Here is a 21,669-nt window from a genome sequence, read left to right on the forward strand (position 1 = left end):
GTGCAAGGGTCAGGTTGGGTGGAGTGGGAGGTTTGGGATCGGTGGGATGGGGCTGTTGGGGTGGCAGCTCGCGGGAATCAGGGCAATGTGTCAGGTCAGGGGTGGTGAGGGTCAGGTTGTGGGGCCTAGGTCGGGATGGGGTCACTCGGGGTCATGTCAGCAAAGGAAGAGATCCTCAAGTTATGGGAGTTAATGGATGGGACTTGCAGAGGCAGCTTCTGACTCGCTGGCCTGTTTTGACAGAGGACAAGGCTTGGACAGTCGTTTATCACTTGCAGCAGCAGGACACCAAGGTGACAGGATCGACCCTGGAGAGACCGTACGTGGGGAGAATCCAGTATTACAACAACACCGAGGAAGAGATTTCTGCAATAACGCTGGAGGCTGAGTACTGTGAACAGAGTATCTCCTTCTCCTGCTACAGGTCCCGGCTGCTGAACAGTCCATGTAAGTACAGATCGAGCAGTAACTCAGTGGATGTAAGTCCATGTAAGGGCAGACCATGCAGTAACTCAGTGGAACGCCGCATTCTTTGGATTCAGATCTACTTCGGGACTGATCCACTAAAGGTGGTGTTGGCAGAACTCCTTTCTTCACGGGAACGGAGTTAATGGACTACACTGGGTGTAGGCGGGAAAGGACTGCACCGGGTGTAGGCGGGAACGGACCGCACCGGGAGTTGGTGGGAATCAGAGCGCTTGGTGAGGGGCAGTGTCTTGCAGTGTGCATGTAATCGTGATGTCATACGCATGTTTTATCAATGACCGCATGTTTAAATTAGTGTTTTAAGGCAAATTCAAACGGTGTAAATGATTAATGCCCTAACCTCATTCTACTGTTAAAGCAGAAATGATAAATGCACTTGGTTTGGTTAACGAGACAAATACTGGTGGGGAGAGGGAGACCATGGTCACTCTGCAGTATGGACACTCTGCAGTGTGGTCACTCTGTATGGTCACTCTGCAGTATGTACAGAGGACGCAGTGTTGCTCTGCGCTCCACGGTTTATTCAGGGTCGCCACACTCACATTCTGTGAAACTCCTACCTGCTGTGCTTCAATCCAAACCAAACGACAGGTCAAAGCAGCATCAGAGGCCAGATGTTTGTTCTGGAATGTGTTCCTGTCCCACTTTTCCCTACAAAGTGCTGCCCTTTGGGGACTGCAGTGATTTCTGCAAGACAGCATGGTGAGCCCAGGGTTCATTAAATCACTGCAAGTGGGGACAGCTGGTTTAAGATTCACGTGGACAACCTCTCAGTTTGTAGTTTTGCCACGGTGTCTGGAGGAGGATCATTGACTGCCCCAGTAGACATTGAGGTAGTGTGGATTTCAGGGTTCTGGTGAAACTCTTGTGCAGTTCAGCCGAATCCCAGCAGTCCAGAGAGCTGGAAGTATCAAACTGTTGGAAAGGCTAGAATAGAACTCCAGCTCACTACATCCCATCAGTGAATGCTCGGCACCTACTAGAGAAGGGACATTATCGGAGAAGATTCTTAGGGTCAGGACTTACTCGCATTTGGAAAAGCATGGACTTGTTAGGGATAATCAGCATGGCTTCGTGCAGGGGAGATCACGTCTCTCCAGATTTGATTGAGTGTTTTGAGGAGGCGATGAAGATGACTGACGGGGGAAGGGCAGTGGATGTTGGCTACATGGACTTTAGCAAAACATTTGACAAGGTCCTTCATGGTAGACTGGTCCAGAAGATTAAGTCACAGGAGATCCACTGTGAATTGGTAAATTAGATCCAAAATTGGCTCGGTCATAGAAGTAGTGGTAGAGATGTGTTTTTCTGACAGTGATGCCCTGCAGATGTCAGTGCTGGCACCTCTGTTGTTAGCAATTTATTTAGATGAAAGTAAAAGTGGTCTGATTAATATGTTCACAGATGACATGAAAACTGGTGGAGCTGTGGACAGTGAGGAAGGTTGTCAAAGGATACAGCAGGATAGAGATCAGTTGGAAATGTGGACAGAAAAATAGCAAATGGAATTTAATCTGGACAAGTGTGGTGCATTTTAGCAGGTCAAATGTAAGAGGAAAGTACGTAGTAAATGGCAGAACCCTTAGGGGCATTGATGTACAGAGGGATCCTGGGGTACAAGTCTATAACTCCCTAAAAGTGGTAACACAAGTAGATAGTGTGGTAAAGAAGGTGTACGGTATACTTGCCTTCATTGGTCAGGGTGCTGAGTATAAAAGCTGGGAATTCAGTTGCAGCTGTGTTAAACCATGATGAAGCCACATTTGGAGTGTGGTGTGTGGTTTGTTGCCCCATTGCAGAAAGGATGTGGGGGCTTTGGAGAGCGTGCAGAAAAGATTCAAAGAATGTAGAGCAGCATAGGACAGGAACCAGCCCTGGCCTCAGATGCGGCCTGATCAGCTGAGTATTTCTGTGTCTTCTTTTCATTACATCAGTGACAGCTTTCATTCATTCCCTGAATGGCCAGGTTTTATGCTCCAAACTCTGATCATTTAAGGGTCAGTACTTAAACTGCTTTATTTATCCTAAGTGAGATCTCTGACACCTCGAGCATCCTCCCACATGTGTGCCTGCACTTCTCTGGCTGAGGAGGTCAGAGTCACAGTCACTCTCGGTTTCCTGAGCTCAGGACCATTCCAGGCCGCTGCCAAACTCTGCCACATTCCAGAGTTTTCTGCCCACTGCTGCAACGGGGAGCTCAAACAAAGTTAATCTTCAAGGAGGATTTACCTTTGGAGCACGGGAGCAGACAGAGAAGAGGGGACATTGTATATTTCTCCCAGGAGCAGGCGTTAAGAGATTGTAAATCCCTGCAGAAACCTGGCAACATCCTGCTGGAACACCAGTCAATACACTGAGTCAGTTCTTGTAGTCCTCTTGCACCAAGAAGGTGATTCACCAATCACCCTGAGATTGTTCCCCTCCCCCCCTCCCCCCCAACTTCATGTTACTTGTTTAAGAAGTAATAGTCCTGTAAGGATGCGGCTTGTATTGTGGTATATCCCTTTAAGGCCACTGAGCTCACAGCTGCCAGGGTCTGTGGTGGCAGCCGCAAGAACCTGCATTAGTTGAAAAGAGCAGTACATGCAGTGCAGCATTGCCGACGGAGAACTGTGCCCTTTGGAGGACTTCTCCACACGTGGGTGCTCAGTCACAGAGTGTTTTGGATATTAAAGGTATCGAGAGTATGGAGGTGGGCAGCAAGGTGGACAGATATCAGGCTGAGGCATGAATGGCACAACAGTCAGTGCTGAATAACCCCCTCCTGCTGTTACATCTGATAGACTGTGTAGCAGGAAGTAGCCTTGGTTTTCTTCGTGTTTCTGAGACGTCTGTCTTTGATTCTCTCCCTGTCAGCTGGACTGCCCTTCACCTGGTGGCTGGGTCGTGGGTCCGAAAAACATTTCTACTGGGGAGATGCAAGTCCAGGAATCCAGCGATGTTCGTGTGGGATGAACAGAGTCTGCGCTGATCCAAAGTATTACTGCAACTGTGATGCAGACTATAAGCAGTGGTGAGTCCGGTCGCATGCCTCCCAATGGAGAAAGAAATTCGGCCTCGGTAACGGGAACCGTGGAACTACTGGAGTGTTGGAAAGCCCGTCGTTCAATCTGCCCCCTTACCCAGTGTGACCTGTGGGAACTCCAGACCCAGAGCTCTGATTCTTTACTGGCTCCCCAGTTATAGAAGGACATTAAACATCGGCACGGCCAACAACTCGAGCGAATAAATAAAAATTCAACGCACTTACTGCTTGTACAAAAACAATGGCAGCTTATTCCCCACTCTGTCACTCCCTGTCTCTCCGCACATATCGCTCTCTCTTTCTATCATGCCCTCTCCCCAACCCCCATCCTCTCTCTCGCTCACTCTCTTTCTTGCTAACAGGAAGTATGACCGTGGTTTGCTGAGAGTTAAGGAAGATCTGCCAGTAACCAAGGTTGTCGTTGGTGATACAAATCGATCAAGTTCTGAGGCCAGGTTTAATGTGGGACCTTTGCGTTGCTATGGCGATGGTGAGTATCATAGTCTAGTGAGCACCAGAGGGAGGGACAATATGGACTCGGGTCAAAGGTCTGAACAGATTTTGTGCAATGTTGCTCAGAGGTCATGGCCTGAAATTGCCCAACAAGTGTCAAGCAAGCATTTTGTGATTATTTGTTGGTGAAGCTTATTGGATGAGGACAGAGGAAACTGGATCCTGGACAGGATAACTAGATTCTGGGAAATGGGGAATCATTGGACTCTGGGACACAGGATCCTACAGGCTGATCATTGGAGCAGGGTAACTGGATCCTTGAGCAATAACATTGAACTGGGGTTTGCGGGAGGACAGAAGTGTGCTTGAATTTGTCAGAGGGGTTTGAAACTCAGCAAAGAAGAGAGTAGTAAATATTAGAGGAGGGAACAGTAAATTATTAGAAATATGAAAACAGGTTCTCGTAGCCTCTGGATTTTGTTTACCAATGGTGAGTGGTGGAAAGGTGTTGTGGCATCAGGAGGTCAGGTACCAGTGTAAGGTGGGTGGGCTTCATTCAGCTGCAGCTCTTGGGACTAAGGTGGTTATTGGACATCAGATCATGAGGGAGAGGCCAGGTGGTGATCTCCCTAATCCCAAGGCTTGGAGAGTGTGTGCCGATGACACGATGAAGGTTTCTCGGTGTCCCAGGGGAATTTGGGTATTTTGGGTCACTGAATCTCAGAGGGAGTACCACCAGGTTCCAGGATGGGGTATATCACGTGACTGACCCCCAGGGTGGGGTGATGGGATCCCGGGGGAGTGTGGCCAAGGTGGATTTATCCAACTTACTCTCCACTTTCCCTGCAGGAGGATCTTGGAATGGGGCCACATTTATTCAGGGGAATTACATGGTGTTCCCACCCTTCAGCCCAGGCCCCAGTGCAGACATCTCTCTATACTTTAAAACCACATCCCCCTATGGTGTTTTCCTGGAGAATTCCGGATACTGGGACTTCATCCGGCTGGAACTAAAGTGTGAGTTTTATGTGGGAATGAGGGGCTCAGTGAGACGGGAAGGGGTGGGTTGTGGGTAAGCAGGGTGGGGGGAGTGGAGGGAGGGCAGAATGGGGGGTAGGTAAATGGGATGTGAGTGAATGGGAGTGGAGAGGTGGATCAATGGGAGGGAGAAGGGTCAGGGATAGGGAGGGAGGAGGATGGAGTTGGGGGAAGGACTGAGAGGTGAGATGGGGAGGGTTGGAGTGAGAGAGGAGGACAGACCTGGGAGAGTGTGGGGGAGTGGAGGGGTTTGGGGTAGAGGGTTGGAGAGGGAAGGGTGGGAGGGGGAGGAGAGGTTGGGGAAGGGTAGGATGGGGAGGGGAGGTTGGGGAAGGGTGGGCTGGGAAGTGAGAAGGGCAGATGGGAGGTGGGAGGGGCAGGGATCAGGGGATGTGTGAGGGGTAGGAGGGCAGAGCATGGAGGGGGCTATCTTCTGCTGGTGCCTGTTCCCAACCCCATCCCCTGACCTGGTGTTTTACAGCGGAGAAGGTGATTGTGTTTTCCTTCAATGTGGGTGATGGACCCCAGGAACTGCGGGTCGAGGGCACAACACCGCTCAATGACGACGCCTGGCACTTCGTGGAGGCAGAGATCAACGTGAAGTTCTCTCGCCTGCGGCTGGACGAGCTGCCGTGGCGAGTGTTGGAGGCTCCACCGCAGAGCTACGTGTCCCTCAGGCTGGACCGACCCCTCTATGTGGGTACGTTTCAAACTCTTCAACTACAGTCTATTGCTGGGCGGGAGGTCACATGGTGGGTGGGAGACCGGAGCGGTCCGGTCCCTGGCACAGTCACAGGGGGGTCTGGGCCCTGGGGCAGTCATGTGGTGGGTCTGGTCCTTGGTACGGTCACATGGGGGCACAGTCCCTGGTATGGTCACGTGGGGGCAAGGTGTCTGGGGTGGTCACGTGGGGGGTCCGGGCCCTGGGGCGGTCATGTAGGGGCATGGGCCCAGGGACGGTCATGTGGGGGGTCTGGGCCCTGGGGTGGTCACGTGGGGGCTCCGGGCCCCGGGATGGTTACGTTGGGGCACAGGCCCCGGGACGGTCACGTGGGGGTCCGGGCCCTGTGGCGGTCACATGGGGGCTGGTGTTGCCTATGGTTTTCAGGAAGCGTTAGATAGCACGGCACTGATGGGTTCTTGGCCGTCAGTTAATGGCAGCAACACCGCCAGGTTCCCTTGGTCTCACGTCTGCAGTTCTGCTGCAACACAAGGAGGCCATTCAGCCCATCAGGCATGGTTAACAATGAGCTGTGTGGGCTGACTCCATGAGCTGCCTTTTCCTGGAACCTTCCAATGTCAAACTTCGTTCGGTTTTACGTTGATCGCTGCCCCCATCAGTGGCATTTGCAGGAACAGTCTCGACCCTTCCACTACCCTCCTTCTGTCTGTGGTCCCTTCCTGACTCCCCCGTCAACTTAATGTATGACAACCAGTCAAAGCGTCATCAACTTCACAAGTTCCCAGGATACATTCACTAGTTCTGGACTCCTCATAATTTAAGTCTTGAAATGCTGGTAAGTGTCTCTCCTGCCTGAGGTGTGGGTCCCAGCACAGCTCCTGGTGTTCCAGGGCAGGTCTGAGCAGGCCTTTCTGTTGCTGCAGTGGAACCTGTCCCTCCTGGGGACTAGTCCTGGGGAGTGAAGACCCACCCTGCACTCACCTTACTCTGTACCTGCCCCTGACGTCTCAACAGGGAACGTGCATGAATCCACATGAGAGCAAAACAATGGACCAGGGGTCTGGCCACTGATCATCTCCCTTCTCCACCAATCATCGCCTCCCGCCGTCTTCCAAAACATCTGGTTCAACTGCAGTCTTGGCTCCACCTGACCCCCATGACCCTTGACCCCACCCTCCCCCAACAGCACACTGGCCCCCAGATCTCCCAGACTGATGCCACCCCACCCCTCGGTCTCTCCCAGACTGATTCCCCCCCATCCCTCCTCCCTCCTCCCTCCTCACACTCTGTCACCTGACACATTCCCCTTCTCATTCCCATGTTCTCTCTTATTATTGTTGACAACTTTTTTGATTGGGCTGTGACATGATGTGGAGTTGAGGGTTTTCCAGGAGTCTGGAAGTGTCTCCTTGTGTTTCTGTTTGTGTCTCTGACTATATATATATATCTCTGCTTTGTTTCCCTGTGTGTGCGTGTGTGAGAGAGAGAGTGTGTTTTTCTGTTTTCTCTGTGCTTGTCTGTGTGACTGTATATAAGACTGTCTCTCTGTCTCTCTCTGTCTCTGTCTCTGTGTGTCTCTGTGTGTGTCTCTCTCTCTGTCTCTCTCTCTCCGTCTGTCTCTCTCTCTCTCTCTCTCTCTGTCTCTCTCGCTGCCTCTGTCATTGTGGAACTCTATCAGCCCGGGTGTTGTTGTACTGAAGGTTTGTGTCTGCTCCATCTACAGGGGCAGCTGAGTACCGGCGGGATGCATTTTTTGGCTGCATCCGTGGGCTGCGGATGAACGGAGTGATCCTGGATCTGGAGGGTAAAGCCCAGCTGACAGAAGGAGCCAACCCAGGCTGTGTGGGACAGTGCAGTGAACCCGGGGTGCTGTGTCAGAACGGGGGCCACTGTGTCGAGAGATACAGCACGTACACCTGTGACTGCAACGCCAGTGCCTTCGATGGGCCTTTCTGCGAGAAAGGTACCAGCCCGAGTCGGTGGACTGATGGGGGGTTCTGGGACTGGGGCTGGAGGGGGTCCAGATCTAGGTCTTGGAGGGGGGGGGCAGGGGCAGGGGGGGGGCGGTGAGGTTGCTCCAAAGGTGACCTTCGGGAATTGTTTCTTACAGTGGGCTCGGGAATTACAGCCGGGAAGCAATGGAATCAAATCGATGCAGCACTGAAAGGGGAACGGTGGGCTGTGGGGAGAGGGCAGGGATTGGGACTTGCTTGTGGAGTTATAGAGTCACACAGCATGGAAACAGGCCCTTCAGCCCAACTGGTCCATGCTGAGCACAATCCCTATCCTAGCGAGTCCTGCATTTGGCCCATAACCTTCTAATCATTTCCTATCCATGTACTTGTCCAACTGGCTTTTAAAAGTAGTTGTTGTACCTGCCTCAACCACTTCCTCTGGCAGCTTGTTCCATATACGGATCACTCTGTGAAAGAAAAAGGTTGCCCCTCAAGTTCCTATTAAATACTTGCCCCCTCTAGTTCTTGATTCCCCAACCCTGGGGAAAACACTGAGTGAACACCCTCGGTATGCACCCCCACCCCATGATTTTATACACTTGTATCAAGCTGATTTGGACAACAGACCAAATGATAGAACCATGCTGCGAGCAGAAAGTGTGATCTGGAGGAGGTGGCCATTTCCGAAGAGCAGGCTATTTTGGAACAGAGAGGGCTACCCTGGTTGTCTGGACCTGTGGCTCTGTGAGGAGAATTCATGTACTTACAAGTCCCAGAGGCATTTGGAAAGGTGTCACATCAAATGTTATTGTGTAAAATACATGCCTGTGGTGAAGGAATCACTGGATTTCCTTAGACAGAAGACTAAATGACAAAATATAACTGGGGTCGGTTCTGGGGCTTCGGCCTTTTAGAATTTACACAGAATTAGGTTGGCAGGAAGTGTCGATGACAGAAAGAAGCAACAAGAGCCATCGATGAGGCTGCATTTAGAATATTGTGTCCAGTTTTGGTCCCCCTGCTATAGGAAATGTGCCATTAAGCTGGAAAGCGTGCAGAGGAGATTTACGAAGATATTGCTGGGACTCGAGGGATTGAGGTATGGAGAGAGGTTGAGCAAGTTGGTGGTGTATTTGTTGGAGCATAGGAGAATGAGGGGTGATCTTGTAAAGGTGCATAAAATCATGAGGGGCATAGATACAGTGAATTTCCCCAGGACTGGGAAATCAAGAACAAGAGGGCATAGGTTTAAGGTGAGAGGGGAGAGATTTATTAGAAACCTGAGGGGCAAATTTTTCACCCAGACATTGGTCAGTATATGGGATAAGCTGCCAGAGGAAGTGGGTGAGGCAGGTACATTAACAACGTTTAAGAGTTACTCGGACAGGTACACGGATAGAAAAGGTTTAGAAGGATAGGGGCCAAACACAGGCAAATATGTCTGGCTTAGATGGGCATTGTGCTATGTAACTGTGACTATGAGATCGCTTCAATGAGGCGACAAAGGTCTGAAAATGGAATATAATATGGGGAAGATGTGAAATTGTCCATTTTGGTCAGAAAAATTAAAAAGCAGTTTGTTATCTAAATGGCAACAGCGAGTAGCAAGTACAGCAAATGATTGGGAAAGTTTACTGAATGTTTGCTTAGAGGGGGATTGAATATGAAAGTAGGGAGGTTACAGAGGGCTTGGGTGAGACAACATCTGGAGTACGGTGACAGCGTTGGACTCTCAGTTCAGTCAAGGTTTACTGGACTAGTATTTGAAGTGGGGCAGATTGTCTTATGGGGTTAGACAGCCTAAGATTGTGTAGAGGTGGGATGAGAGGTCAGGGTGAGGGGGTGGTCACAGGGTGGATGTTGCCATGTGGAAGACCCTACAACTGGAGGCCACTGTTTAAAGTTAAGGCAATGATCAGGTGGTGAGTCCTTGGAACTCCTTTCCTCAAAGGGCAGTGAAGCAGTGTATGGATAATTGTAAGACAGAAATAGCCAGGTTCGTGAAAAGCCCTGAGATGAAAGGTGCTGACCCTGAGGTTACATTCACATGGTGGAGGGACCGAGTGGCCGACTGCTGTTCCTGGTTTGTGTACTTGCACCAGGCAGGCAGTGAGCTCATTGTTAGTCAGAATGCGTTCCCGGAGCTTCCCTCCGAGGATGATCGCCACGCCTGTGTTTGGAGACTGCTGTGGGTTTGTTGGTGCTGACCTGACCTTTCCCCTCCAGTTATCGGCGGATATTTTGAACCCGGCACCTACATCCGGTACAGTTTTCAGACAGCATTCACGGCCGCGGTGAGGGAGTTCGCCAACATGATGCTCCCATTCAGTCCCGGGTTCAACTCGACCAGTGAGGAGATCGTGTTCAGTTTCAAAACCTTGGAGCCCCCAAGTGTCCTGATGTACATCAGCACCTACACCAGGGACTACCTGGCGGTCATCATTAAACACGATGGTGGGTACAGTCGGCTCATCCCACAGACCGAACTCACCCCATCCCTGGCCCCGCCGCGCACTATTCCACTGGACCCGCATTACACAGCCCTGTCCCCTCCACCCCCTGACCCGTGTTACACAGCCCCATCCCCTCCACCCCCTCCACCACTGGCGCCACATTATACAGCCCCATCTCCTCCACCCCCATTCCTATGTTACACAGCCCCATCCCCTCCACCACTGGCCCTGCATTGTATGGCCCCATCCTCTCCACCCCCAGTCCCGCGTTACACAGCCCCATCCCCTCCACCCCCGGCCTCGCGCTATACGGCCCCATCCCTTCCACCGCCGATCCCGCGTTATACAGCCCCATCCCCTCCACCCCCAGTCCCGCGTTATACAGCCCCATCCCCTCCACCCCCAGTCCCACGTTACACAGCCCCATCCCCTCTACCACCAGCCCCGCGTTATACAGCTCGGCCCCCTCCACCACCGGCCCTGTGTTATATGGCCCCATCCTCTCCACCCCCAGTCCCGCGTTATATGGCTCCATCACCTCCACCCCCGGCCCCGCGTTACACAGCCCCATCCCCTCCACCGCTGATACCGCATTACACAGCCCCAACCCCTCCACCCCCAGCCCCACGTTACACAGCCCCGGCCCCTCCACCCCTGGTCCCACGTTATACAGCACCATCCATCCACACCACCTCCCCTCGAGTGACACTGACCCATCCCCCCCGCCACTTCTCCCTCTCGGTCCATCGTCCTGTCCAAGCTGCTCCTGGTTTCAGGTGCGTTCCTGCGGCTGGGGGTGAGGTGCCGGGTTCTCAGGGCTGGGAGTGAGGTGACGGGTTGCTGGTGTTCCTCTGCAGGCAGCCTGGAGCTGCGTTACCAGCTGGGCTCCTTCACCAACCCCTACACCAGGACCTTGGTCAAGGAGAACGTGGCAGACGGCAGAGCCCACCGGGTGAACATAACCAGGAGGGCCCGTGAGATCTACACACAGGTACCGGAGCTGGGGGTGTCAGGGACATATCAGACCACACCGACTGCAAACATTCAGAGCTTGATCTAGCCTCAGTGTAAATGTGGGCATGGTGATGTGGGTGGGTGGGGCAAGCTCCGTGTCAGAAATGATTCCACCTCTCCCCCCGTGTCACCGTGATGTTGCCAATGCCTTGCAGATCTGTCACTGAGGTGCCAAACTGCGGCCGGAGTCTCTGTCCCCTCCCCAGACCCTGGCTCTGCTCTCCCCCTCCCACACTATAGAACACTACAGCACAGAAAACAGGCCATTCAGCCCTTCTAGTCTGTGCCGAAACTTTATTCCGCTAGTGCCATTGACCTGCACCTGGTACATAATCCTCCAGACCTCTCCCACCCATGTATCTATCCAATTTATTCTTAAAACTTAAGAGTGAGCCCACATTTACCACGTCAGATAGCTGCTCGTTCCACACTCCCACCACTCTCTGAGTGAAGAAGTTCCCCCTAATGTTCCCCCTAAACCTTTCCCCTTTCACCCTAAAGCCATGTCCTCGCATACTTATCTCTCCTAATCTAAGTGGAAAGAGCCTATTCGCATTAACTCTGTCTATGCCCCTCATAATTTTGTAAACCTCTATCAAATCTCCCCTCTTTCTTCTGCGCTCCAAGGAATAAAGTCCTAACCTGTTCAATCTTTCCCTGTAACTCAACTCCTGAAGACCCGGCAACATTCTAGTAAATCTCCTCTGCACTCTTTCAATCTTACTGACATCCTTCCTATGTTAGGTGACCATAACATCCCAACTCCTAACTATAGGAAGGATGTCAATCTTACTGACATCCTTCCTATAGTTAGGAGTTGGGATGTTATGGTGACATGGGTGAGGACAATGCTCCAAATTTGGCCTCACCCATGTCACCATAACATCCCAACTCCTATACTCAATACTTTGATTTATGAATGCCAGGATGCCAAAAGCCTTCTTTACAACCCTGTCTACCTGTGACGCCATCTTCAGGGAATTATGTATCTGAACTCCCAGATCCCTTTGTTCCTCTGCACTCCTCAGTGCCCTACCATTTACTGTGTATGTCCTACCTTGATTTGTCCTTCCAAAATGCAACACCTCACACTTGTCTGCATTAAATTCCATCTGCCATTTTCTGGCCCATTTTTCCATTTGGTCCAGATCCCTCTGCAAGCTTTGAAATCCTTCCTCGCTGTCCACAACGCCTCCAATCTTAGTGTCATCAGCAAACTTGCTGATCCAATTTACCACATTATCATCTAGATCATTGATATAGACAACAAACAACAATGGTCCCAGCACAGATCCCTGAGGCACACCACTAGTCACAGGCCTCCAGTCTGAGAAACAATCATCCACTACCACTCTCTGTCTTCTCCCACACAGCCAATTTCGAATCCAGTTTACAACCTCTCCATGGATACCTAGTGTCTGAACCTTCTGAACTAACCTCCCATGTGGGACCTTGACAAAGGCCTTACTAAAGTCCTTCATCTACTTTCTTGGTAACCTAAGTAACTCCACCTTACTTTACTCATCTCCCCTTCCCACTCCCATCCCCCCCACTCTCCTACCCCACAATCCCCTCAACCTCTCCTTCCACCCTGCCCCCTCGACCACACTGAAATTTCTGGCTGCTTCTAATTTCCTGTCTGGTTCTTCGCTGCAGGTGGACCAGGATCCCGTTATCTGGGAACGTATCTCTCTGTGGGGGGACAAGAACTTTGACTCCCCTAAGTCTCTCTTCCTAGGCCGAGTGATAGGTGAGCTGTGCTCCTTCTCCACGAGGCGTTGACGGGCTGCGGCACCATGTCCAGTTCTGCCGGTTCACCTTGTTGTAACCTTGGTTCAGTCACTAAACCTCAGTTGTTATATTTGGATTCGGCTTCAACCTGGTCAGGACCATAGTCCAGTGTTACAACCTGAGGGAGCGCCACACTGATGGGGCAGTACGGAGGAAGCTGCCGTGGGGGATGTGATGAGGGAGCGCTGCGCTATGGGAGGGGCCGTGCTGAAGGAGCAGCACTGAGAGGGTCGGTGCTTAGAGAGAGCTGCACTGTGGGAGTAGTGATGGGGGAGTGGCGCACCGTGGGGGGGGGGGGGGCGGTGAGGGAGCGGCGCACTGTGGGGGGGGGGGCGGCGGTGAGGGAGCGGCGCACTGTGGGGGGGCGGCGGTGAGGGAGCGGCGCACTGTGGGGGGGCGGCGGTGAGGGAGCGGCGCACTGTGGGGGGGGGGGCGGCGGTGAGGGAGCGGCGCACTGTGGGGGTGGTGATGCTGGGTTTATGTAATGTCCCTGTGGTTCCCCGCAGAGATCGGCGTCCTGGACCCAGAGATTCAGCGCTTCAACACGCCGGGATTCACCGGCTGCCTGGCCGGTGTCAGCTTTAACGGCATCGTCCCGCTGAAGGCAGCTCTGAGGACAAACACCAACCAGTCTGTGGTGGTGCAGGGGGAGCTGGTGGAGTCAAACTGCGGCGCCGCACCCGTCATCCTCTCGTCCGTCCTCCTGCCGGATGATCCGTGGGCACTGCAGCCCGGTACGGTGACGGGGAGGGGCAATGAGGAGGGAGGGGGTGAGGGATGGAGGGGGAGGAGAACCTTGTGCAGTGGTGGGATGGGAGGGGGGGAGGGGGGGAGGGATGGAGGGAGAGGAGAACCTTGTGCAGTGGTGGGATGGGAGGGGGGGAGGGGGGAGGGAGGGGGGAGGGATGGAGGGGGAGGAGAACCTTGTGCAGTGGTGGGATGGGATGGGAGGGGGGGAGGGAGGGAGGGCCCAGTACAGTGACCGGGGGAGGGTGAAGGAGGGGGAGGGAGAGGGAGGACCAGGAAAGGTAGTGAGGCGGGAGATGGAGTGGAAGAGAGGGAGGGACTGTGAGGGGGAAAGGGAGGGTTGGGGGAGAGGGGAGCGGGGTAAGGGGGAGTTGGGAGAGGGAGGGACAGTGTGGGGTGGGGAGGGAGGGTTGGAGGAGAGGGAGGAACAGGTTGGGAGGAGGGCAGTGGCGGAGCTGTGTGAGGGTGTGAGCGGACTCTAACCTGTGACCGGTGTTGCAGACACTCCGCGGTTTGGATCCGACTCTCTGACCGGAGCTGTGATCGGTGGTGAGTGTCCCGGGAACGGGGTGGGGTTGGGGTTGGGGTTGGGCCAGTCAGAGACCTGAGTGGGAAAGCGGCGCGCGGTTATTTGGGATTTATTGGGAGTGAGGCGCTTTTGTATGGGAATGTGGACCTCCTGTCGGGGAATGGGTGGGGACCGTGCTCTGTCGAATTTGTCGAGAATAAGGCTTCATACTGTGGGAAAGGCCGTTGTCTCAACTCTCAAATCCCTCTCGGGAACCGGGGCCCCCGTCCCTCCGTTATATTTTATGCTAAATCATTCATTGAGGTAAACATTTAACAATCGGCCGCTTTATTAGTTAATTTCATTAAAGCATTTTTACTTTCTTAATTATTTGACTTCATATTTGCTTCCTGCTCTGGTGAATTCTCTCACCTGTTGCTGATTCTCGCGGTCTGTTCAAGCAGAACACTGTTTAAAAATAGGAACTGATGGAAACTTCTGTGGAGAGAGAAAAGCAGTTGGTGTTTCAGGTCTGGGATCAGGACTCCTAAAATCTACTTGATTATGGATGTCTTTACACTGCACCCACTGTGAGTGATCCCACCAACTGCGATAACCAGTTACAGATAAACACGTAACTATCAGCGGTTACCACCAGCAAGCAGTGTTGACTGTAACAAAAACTACGTTAAAGTTGTTAAACTCTAAATGAAAGGTAAAACGGAACGTTCGCCTCCGACTCCCAGGGTCCCTGTGCCAGTCCCAGTACAGCCTGCAGACACTTGGGTCCCGAGGGATTTATTCTTGTGCCTTGAACTGGATCATTCAGATGCTGGGGGGGGGGGGGGGGGGGTGATCTGGTGGGGGGTGGTAGAGGAGGTGAGGCGATGGGATCCAGTGGGGGTGGGGGAGAGTCGGTGAATCCCACACTGACCCTGTCACTCTCTGCCCTCCCGCAGTGATCGTCGCCCTCATCCTGTTCACTATCCTCGCCCTAGCCGTCTTGCTCTTCCTCTTCTATCACCGCCACAAGGGCAGTTACCACACCAACGAGGCCAAGCCCCTGGAACCCTCCACCGGAGCCAAAGCCAGCTCCCTCAAGAAGGACTTGCCACAGATTCTCGAAGAGACCAAAGGAGAATAGTTCGAGCAGAGTGTGTGTCTGCGCCAAGGAGAGATCCATCTTGTGGGAAACCTGTCTGATGATCAAACATTCCTTACCTATGAAACCACAGACTGAATGGTGTGGGGTGAGGCGGACTGTCCACCCCTCCTGACCTGAGCAAATCCTTCACGGTCCTGCAATAAGCTAATCCCGCTAGTTAAAGCTAACTATCAGTAGAACCGGTATCTCTGTATGAAGCGCTGCTGTCTGCTGGGTGGAGTTTATAATCCGTGAGCCGCTCCGCCCCTGCTATCCCAGTGCATGCACGCTGATGCACACCGTCCCGGACATCTCCTCACCGTGACATCATCACCCTCAACCACATCCACGTTGTTTCTGTAAATGAGTCTCAATCAACATCGTGTAATTTCTATTGTAATCTTTTATAAATTACTGCAACAGCCTAAGGTTGATAAAACGACCTGGTATGAAGTGATCTCCCAGGGTGACGGTCCCCGGCTTCAGGTTGGGAGTTTTCTACAATACCATCAAGTGCCAACTGGATGGAGTGGTTGTTGCGTTTGTGAGTCGAGTCCCCACAGGACACGGGCACAGAGAGCCACAACATGAGTACTTGCCAAGGAGCAAGCTTTAACACTGCCACCTGTCACACTCAGCCCGTTTTACTACAGTGTCCGGCAGGCAGAGAGGGAGCAAGGCTGTCCGTCAACAAGGTGAGCAGCTTGCGCCTGTGTAACAGTGTGAGCGGCTCCGAGAGAGCACCCAGGGAACGCTCATTCCCCGAGCGAGGGCACAGGCGCTGGGCAGAGATGTCGTCGTGGGCAACAGGGTTAGAAGGAAGATGCACTGGGGTCTGAGCCCCCAACACCCTGTCTGAGGGACGGGGTCTCAGCCCCGACTCCCTGTCTGAAAGGGGTGACAAGCTCATCACGTCAAGAGCCGTGGGCTGCAATACCTGGTGCTGCAATACGTGGGCTGCAAGACCTGTAGGAATGGTGGGCCGAACGTCCTCCCTCGTATGTTTTCTATGATTCTGGTGCCATTCCAAGTGGTGGCGGGGTGCCTGAGTTTGGGCGGAGTGTGTCTGTGGGTCAGCATTGAAGTATCTTCAGGGGTTCTGAGTGAGGTTTCGGAGTTACAAACAGGAACTATAAATCTGCAAGTTTAACTGACTTCATCCTTCCGAATTGGAGCAGGATTGACCAGTGTTGAATGTTGCTAGCTGTTGACATCATGGACTGGGTCCGAATGGGCCGAACTGGGTCGGAATGGGCGGGACTGTATCCGGATGGGCGGGTCCGTATGGCGGGACAGGGTCCGTGTAGTGGGACTGAGTCCTGCCCTTTGTCGCCGCTCGGATTGAGGGGATTGGAATGGGAGAAAACGCAAAATCCGATCAATCAATTGCTCAGGAAACTGGTGCTCCCCCCCCCCCTCCCTCACTCTCTCTCACTTTTTACCTCTCCTACCCCATCTCCACTCCCATTTCCCTGAGTTCCTCTCCCCCATCCCCCTCTGTCTCGTCTCTCACTGTTCAACTGATATAGTGTTTAGTTCGTTATTGTATCGAAATATTAAATACATTCTGCCAAGCGGTCGCCTGGTCTGTGTGTGGATCCGTGCCGAATTCCTGTGCTTCATCAGATCCTCTGAAGTCCAGCATGAGCTGCGGGTCATCGCGGGAGTGCGGTGACCACGGGATGACCTCTCCGGGAGTACAATGACCACACGGTGACCGGTCCGGGAGTGCAGAACTACAGGGTGACTGCTCTGGGAGTGTGTTGACCACAGAGTGACCAGACCGGGAGTGCGGTGACCACAGAGTGACCAGGCAGAGAGTGCAGTGACCACGGGGTGACCGGTCTGGGAGTGCAATGACCACAGGGTGACCAATCCGGGAGTGAGGTGACAACAGAGTGACCAGTCTGGGAGTGCACTGACCGCAGGGTGACCACATGGTGACTGGTCCAGGAATGAGGTGATCACAGAGTAACCGGACCAGAAGTGCGGTGACCACAGGGTGACCAGTCTGGGAGTGCAGTGTTCACATGGTGACCGGTCCGGGAGTGCAGTGACCGCAGGGTGACCGGTTCGGGCGTGAGGTGACCACATGGTGACCGGTCCGGGAGTGCAGTGACCGCAGGGTGACCGATCTGGGACTGCACTGACCACGGTGACCAGCCCGGGAGGTGCGTGGGGGGGGGGGAGGTAGGTGCCCTCATTTTCCTCAACCCCATATAGAATTGCGTATAGTGGGGAGAGCAGGGCGAAGGGTCCCTGGGAGAGGGAGCGCCAGTACTGAAGAGCTACACTGCTGGCAGCATCGAGAGAGCGCTGCGTCCTTCTGAGGGAGCGCCGCAATTAAAGGGTAGAATAGATCAAGGCAGTGTCGGGAAGATCACTGCTGAAGGAACTACATTGTCAGAGGTGGATGCAGTGTGTGCGCCGCACTGTATGAGGGAGCGTCTCATTGTCAGAAGGGCTGCTGAGGGAACGTTGCCTGCACAGTGTTGGAGCCCAACTGCTTCCATCCAGCAATCAAGAGCGATGAGGGAGGCGGTGAGGGAGCGCCGTCAATGGAGGGGGTGATGATGGAGCGCCGCTAGGGAACGCTGACTGCCAATCCATACCGGCGCTCCCTCACACCACTGCAGCGCTGTCTCATCTTCATCTTCATCTCATCCCTCCTCGCTTGCAGAACCGCGGTGCTGAGGGAGCTCCACCCAGTGGAATGACCAGTGGTGAGGGATCGAGGCTGGTGAGGGAGCTCCGCCCTGCGTTGCTGTGGGTGGGGCGGTAACGTGTCGGCACAATGACTGGGGCTTGATGAAGGTGCGCCGCAGTGGAAGGGCAACACGGGAGAGACAGTACAGTACAGCACCGCACTCTGACGTCCGCAGCGGGAGGGGGCAGTACTGAGGAAGCGCCGCACTGTGGGAGGAGCACTAAGGGAGCGTCGCACTGTGGGAGGGTGAGGGAGCGCCGCACTGTGGGAGGGGCAGTACTGAGGGAGCGCCGCAGTGGAATGCAGAAAGAAGCAAAGAGACGCAAGACCTTCTGTCACATTTATTTGGGGTAAATTCCTGAGGCCAGTTGGGAAGGGGGAAAAGGGGAGACGGGGGAGGGGAAGGGGGAGACGGGAGGAGGGGGAAGGGGAGACGGGAGGAGGGAGAAGGGGTGGTGGGCATGCCGATGTCCGGGGCTGCGAAATCCGGGGAGCGGTCACAACATCTCGACTTTCCGTTCGATTCCCACGTACTTGAGAGCATCGGCCTGGCTGTACCTGCAACGCAACGGAACCACCGCACGGTCGGTCGGTGCACATTGCGCTGCAGCCCCTGACCCCAGCCCCTGAACCTGACCCCATTCCTGACCCCAATCCGGGATGCGCCGTCGATCTCGGAGCCGGTTCCGGGCGGGGACCCCCGCTCACCTATAGTCGAAGAACAATTCCTCGCCCGTCTGGATCCCCCTCTTGGCAAAGATCCCGATCCGGTGATCGCCGTTCACCATGACAACTGGAAGAGAAGATCAGAGAATGGGGAGAACCCGGGGAGGAGTCAGTGGGTGGAGGAGGGGGAGGTCGGTGGGTGGGGTTGGCGAGGGGGCGGTGGGTGGGGGAGGGGAGCGGGCAGTGGATGAGGAGGTCGGTGGGGAGGGGAGGGCGAAGAGTGAGGCGGGAGAGTCGTTGGGTTGGAGGGAGGAGGGACGAGGGGGTCCCGGGCCCAGTCGGTGTCACCCCCTCCTTCACCCCCATCCCTACCTTTGGCGTAACAGTTGGGATTGACCGAGTGGTTCGCGAAGCGGATCTTGTTCCCTTTGCGCGTCGCGTCAACAACAAAATCTACAAGACAGGAGTGAGTGTGAACGCCGCACTGCAAACCTCAGTAGCCCCCCCCCCCCGCGTCATCCTCCCCCTCCCCATCACCCCAAGCCCGAGAGTCCAGCACCCACCCCTCCAAACACAAGACGTGGGGGAGGGAGTGTGTGAGGGAAGGAGTAGAGAGAGGTGGCGACTGGTGGGAAGAGGAGGGAACAGGAAGGCAGAGGGGGGGTACGGGGGAAAGAGGGTGGAGAGAGGGTGGAGAGAGGGTGGAGGGATGGGAAGGTGAAGGGGTACAGGGCGGGGGAGAGAGGGTGGAGGGATGGGAAGGTGAAGGGGTACAGGGCGGGGGAGAGAGGGTGGAGGGATGGGAAGGTGAAGGGGTACAGGGAGGGGGAGAGAGGGTGGAGGGATGGGAAGGTGAAGGGGTACAGGGAGGGGGAGAGAGGGTGGAGGGATGGGAAGGTGAAGGGGTACAGGGAGGGGGAGAGAGGGTGGAGGGATGGGAAGGTGAAGGGGTACAGGGAGGGGGAGAGAGGGTGGAGGGATGGGAAGGTGAAGGGGTACAGGGAGGGGGAGAGAGGGTGGAGGGATGGGAAGGTGAAGGGGTACAGGGAGGGGGAGAGGAGAGGAGGAAGTTTACCAACCGTTGTTGAGGTTGAACAGGAAGCTGGACATATATTTATCATAAACCTTCCCGCGCCGGTCAGCTTCATCCTGGGAAATGATCTGCAACAGTTGAACGTCAGTGAGGACCGCTCGGCCCCTCCCCATCACCCCGCCCCCACCCACACAACCTTCTCCCGGCCTCTCAGGCTGCAGAATCCACGTGATGGGGCGGGTCCGATCGGGTCTCACCCCCGCCCAGAGGTTCGGGGTCCCGGGCGCTCACCGCTCCTCTCCGGGTTTACAGTCCAGGGTAACAGCGCTCACTCGTGGTAACCCCGTCTGCACTGTAACCGGCGTCCTTTCCTCGGTAAACCCGAGCGCAACCAAACCCGTCTGTCCCGCATCCAAACCCGCACCGTTCCCCCCCCCCGGAACCCCCCAACCCACCACCGCGGACCTACCTCTCCACAATACTCGGAGATGAACTCGTTTTTCTGGACGGCGTCTTTGATGAAGGTTCCCCAACCGGCCACGTCGGACGGAGCCAACAACAGATGCTGTGAGAGAGGAGCGGCGTGAGAACGCGGAGAGCGGGGCGGAGCTGCGGGTGGGGGTGGGTAGTGTGGGGTCAGGGTAGGATAGACCGAAGGGCGGCCCCCCCACCACCCCCACCCCCCCGGCGTTAGTACCTTCTTGAGGCCACGCTGGATGCTGCAGTTCCTGCAGGAGAGGCTCTTGCTGGCCCAGTGGTCGGAGGCGCCACAGGTGTGGCACAGGTCCGGGTCACACTCGCGCACCGCCAGGTAACAGGGGCACTGCTTGGTGTTGCACTGGGTCCGGCAGCGGCACCCGGGGAATCGGTTCTGACCTGCAGGAAGGGTTCAGGAGTCAGCCGGAATCCCCAAATTCCGCGGCCCCAGCACACCCTCTAACGCACCGGTCTGCACACAGTGCACGGCAATTCAGCGCCCCGAGTCCCTGATGGCCCAGTCCCATTGCCCCAGCCGATCCCTGGGGCCCCCGTTTTATTGCCCTTTCAATCTTCTTCAGTTCCGATTTGAAAGCCTGCCTTGGATTTTGGGGCAGATTCCGGAACACAGGGGCTCACTGTGTAACTTACATCTCCCATCAGTCGCCTGCGCCATGGGCAGCCGTCTCCCGCGATCCCTGCTCAAGCAACCACAAACTTATTCACCTCCATTAAATCTTCTCTCAACCTTCTTCATCTCCCCCGGAATCCGTCCACCACCCCCGGCCCCCATCCTTCCCAAAGTGTGCTCACTAGAAATGGGTGCAGTGATCCAGCGGTGGTCTAGCCAATAATATATGAAGGTCAAATATAATCTCTTACTTCTGTGCTCTATGTCTGAATCTCAGAATCCCACAGACTCCACAGCCCGTGCTCTCAGCACAACCTCAAAGTTATGCCGTCGGACACTTGTTCCTTGTGACTCTTCAAAGCGCGCCGGTCAGTGGGACACCTCCTTCTCTGTAACTGATGTTCATACTCTGCTTCTCCCTGCACGGTGTCAGCACCCGTTTCCTCAAAACCTCAGCAACAGGCCCTTCGGCCCACCATGTTGTGCCGAACTAATTTAACCAGTAATGAAATGCCTAACAAAACAAATGCTTTCTGCCAGCACAATGTCCATCTCCCTCCATTCCCTGCACATCCATGTGCCGACCCAAGAGGCTCTTAAGCGCCTCTATTGTATCTGCCTCTACCACCACCCCCGGCAGCGTATTCCAGGCATCCACCACTCTCCGTGTAAAAAAACTTGCCCCGCACATCTCCTTTGAACTTACCCCCCCCCCCCCCAGCTTAGATGCATGCTCTCTCATATTAGACATTTCAACCCTGGGAAAAAGATATGGGCTGCCTACTCTATCACAATATGCCTCTCGCAATCTTATAAACCTCTATCAGGTCTCCCCACAGCCTCTGCTGCTCCAGAGAAA

At 54.5% G+C, this 21,669-nt stretch overlaps 2 protein-coding genes across 3 annotated transcripts in view; one reads left to right on the forward strand and one right to left on the reverse strand.

Moving 5' to 3' along the window:
• cntnap1 (contactin associated protein 1) overlaps window positions 1-16,870 on the forward strand; it is a 152,470-nt gene extending 135,600 nt beyond the window's left edge. Inside the window, exons 13-24 of the mRNA XM_052038778.1 lie at window positions 244-447; window positions 3,343-3,499; window positions 3,874-4,001; window positions 4,814-4,981; window positions 5,484-5,702; window positions 7,408-7,647; window positions 9,866-10,093; window positions 10,950-11,083; window positions 12,763-12,856; window positions 13,404-13,631; window positions 14,146-14,193; window positions 15,112-16,870. Coding sequence (XP_051894738.1) covers window positions 244-447; window positions 3,343-3,499; window positions 3,874-4,001; window positions 4,814-4,981; window positions 5,484-5,702; window positions 7,408-7,647; window positions 9,866-10,093; window positions 10,950-11,083; window positions 12,763-12,856; window positions 13,404-13,631; window positions 14,146-14,193; window positions 15,112-15,296 — 2,033 coding nt within the window. The 3' untranslated portion in view covers window positions 15,297-16,870. The remainder of the gene's footprint in view (window positions 1-243; window positions 448-3,342; window positions 3,500-3,873; window positions 4,002-4,813; window positions 4,982-5,483; window positions 5,703-7,407; window positions 7,648-9,865; window positions 10,094-10,949; window positions 11,084-12,762; window positions 12,857-13,403; window positions 13,632-14,145; window positions 14,194-15,111) is intronic.
• The window catches only part of ezh1 (enhancer of zeste 1 polycomb repressive complex 2 subunit), a 31,214-nt gene continuing 24,058 nt past the window's right edge, over window positions 14,514-21,669 (reverse strand). The window contains exons 14-19 of one of the 2 annotated variants that reach the window (XM_052038779.1): window positions 20,400-20,578; window positions 20,172-20,267; window positions 19,749-19,830; window positions 19,042-19,122; window positions 18,712-18,796; window positions 14,514-14,650 (exon numbers count right to left, since the gene is read on the reverse strand). In XM_052038779.1, coding sequence (XP_051894739.1) covers window positions 14,581-14,650; window positions 18,712-18,796; window positions 19,042-19,122; window positions 19,749-19,830; window positions 20,172-20,267; window positions 20,400-20,578 — 593 coding nt within the window. In that variant the 3' untranslated portion in view covers window positions 14,514-14,580. Of the gene's footprint in view, window positions 14,651-18,329; window positions 18,562-18,711; window positions 18,797-19,041; window positions 19,123-19,748; window positions 19,831-20,171; window positions 20,268-20,399; window positions 20,579-21,669 lie in introns of those variants that run through there. The other variant, XM_052038780.1, reaches the window with a different exon arrangement.

This window comes from Pristis pectinata, chromosome 25 (genome assembly GCF_009764475.1).
Source record: "Pristis pectinata isolate sPriPec2 chromosome 25, sPriPec2.1.pri, whole genome shotgun sequence".
In the NCBI taxonomy this organism is placed as follows: Eukaryota; Metazoa; Chordata; class Chondrichthyes; order Rhinopristiformes; family Pristidae; genus Pristis; species Pristis pectinata.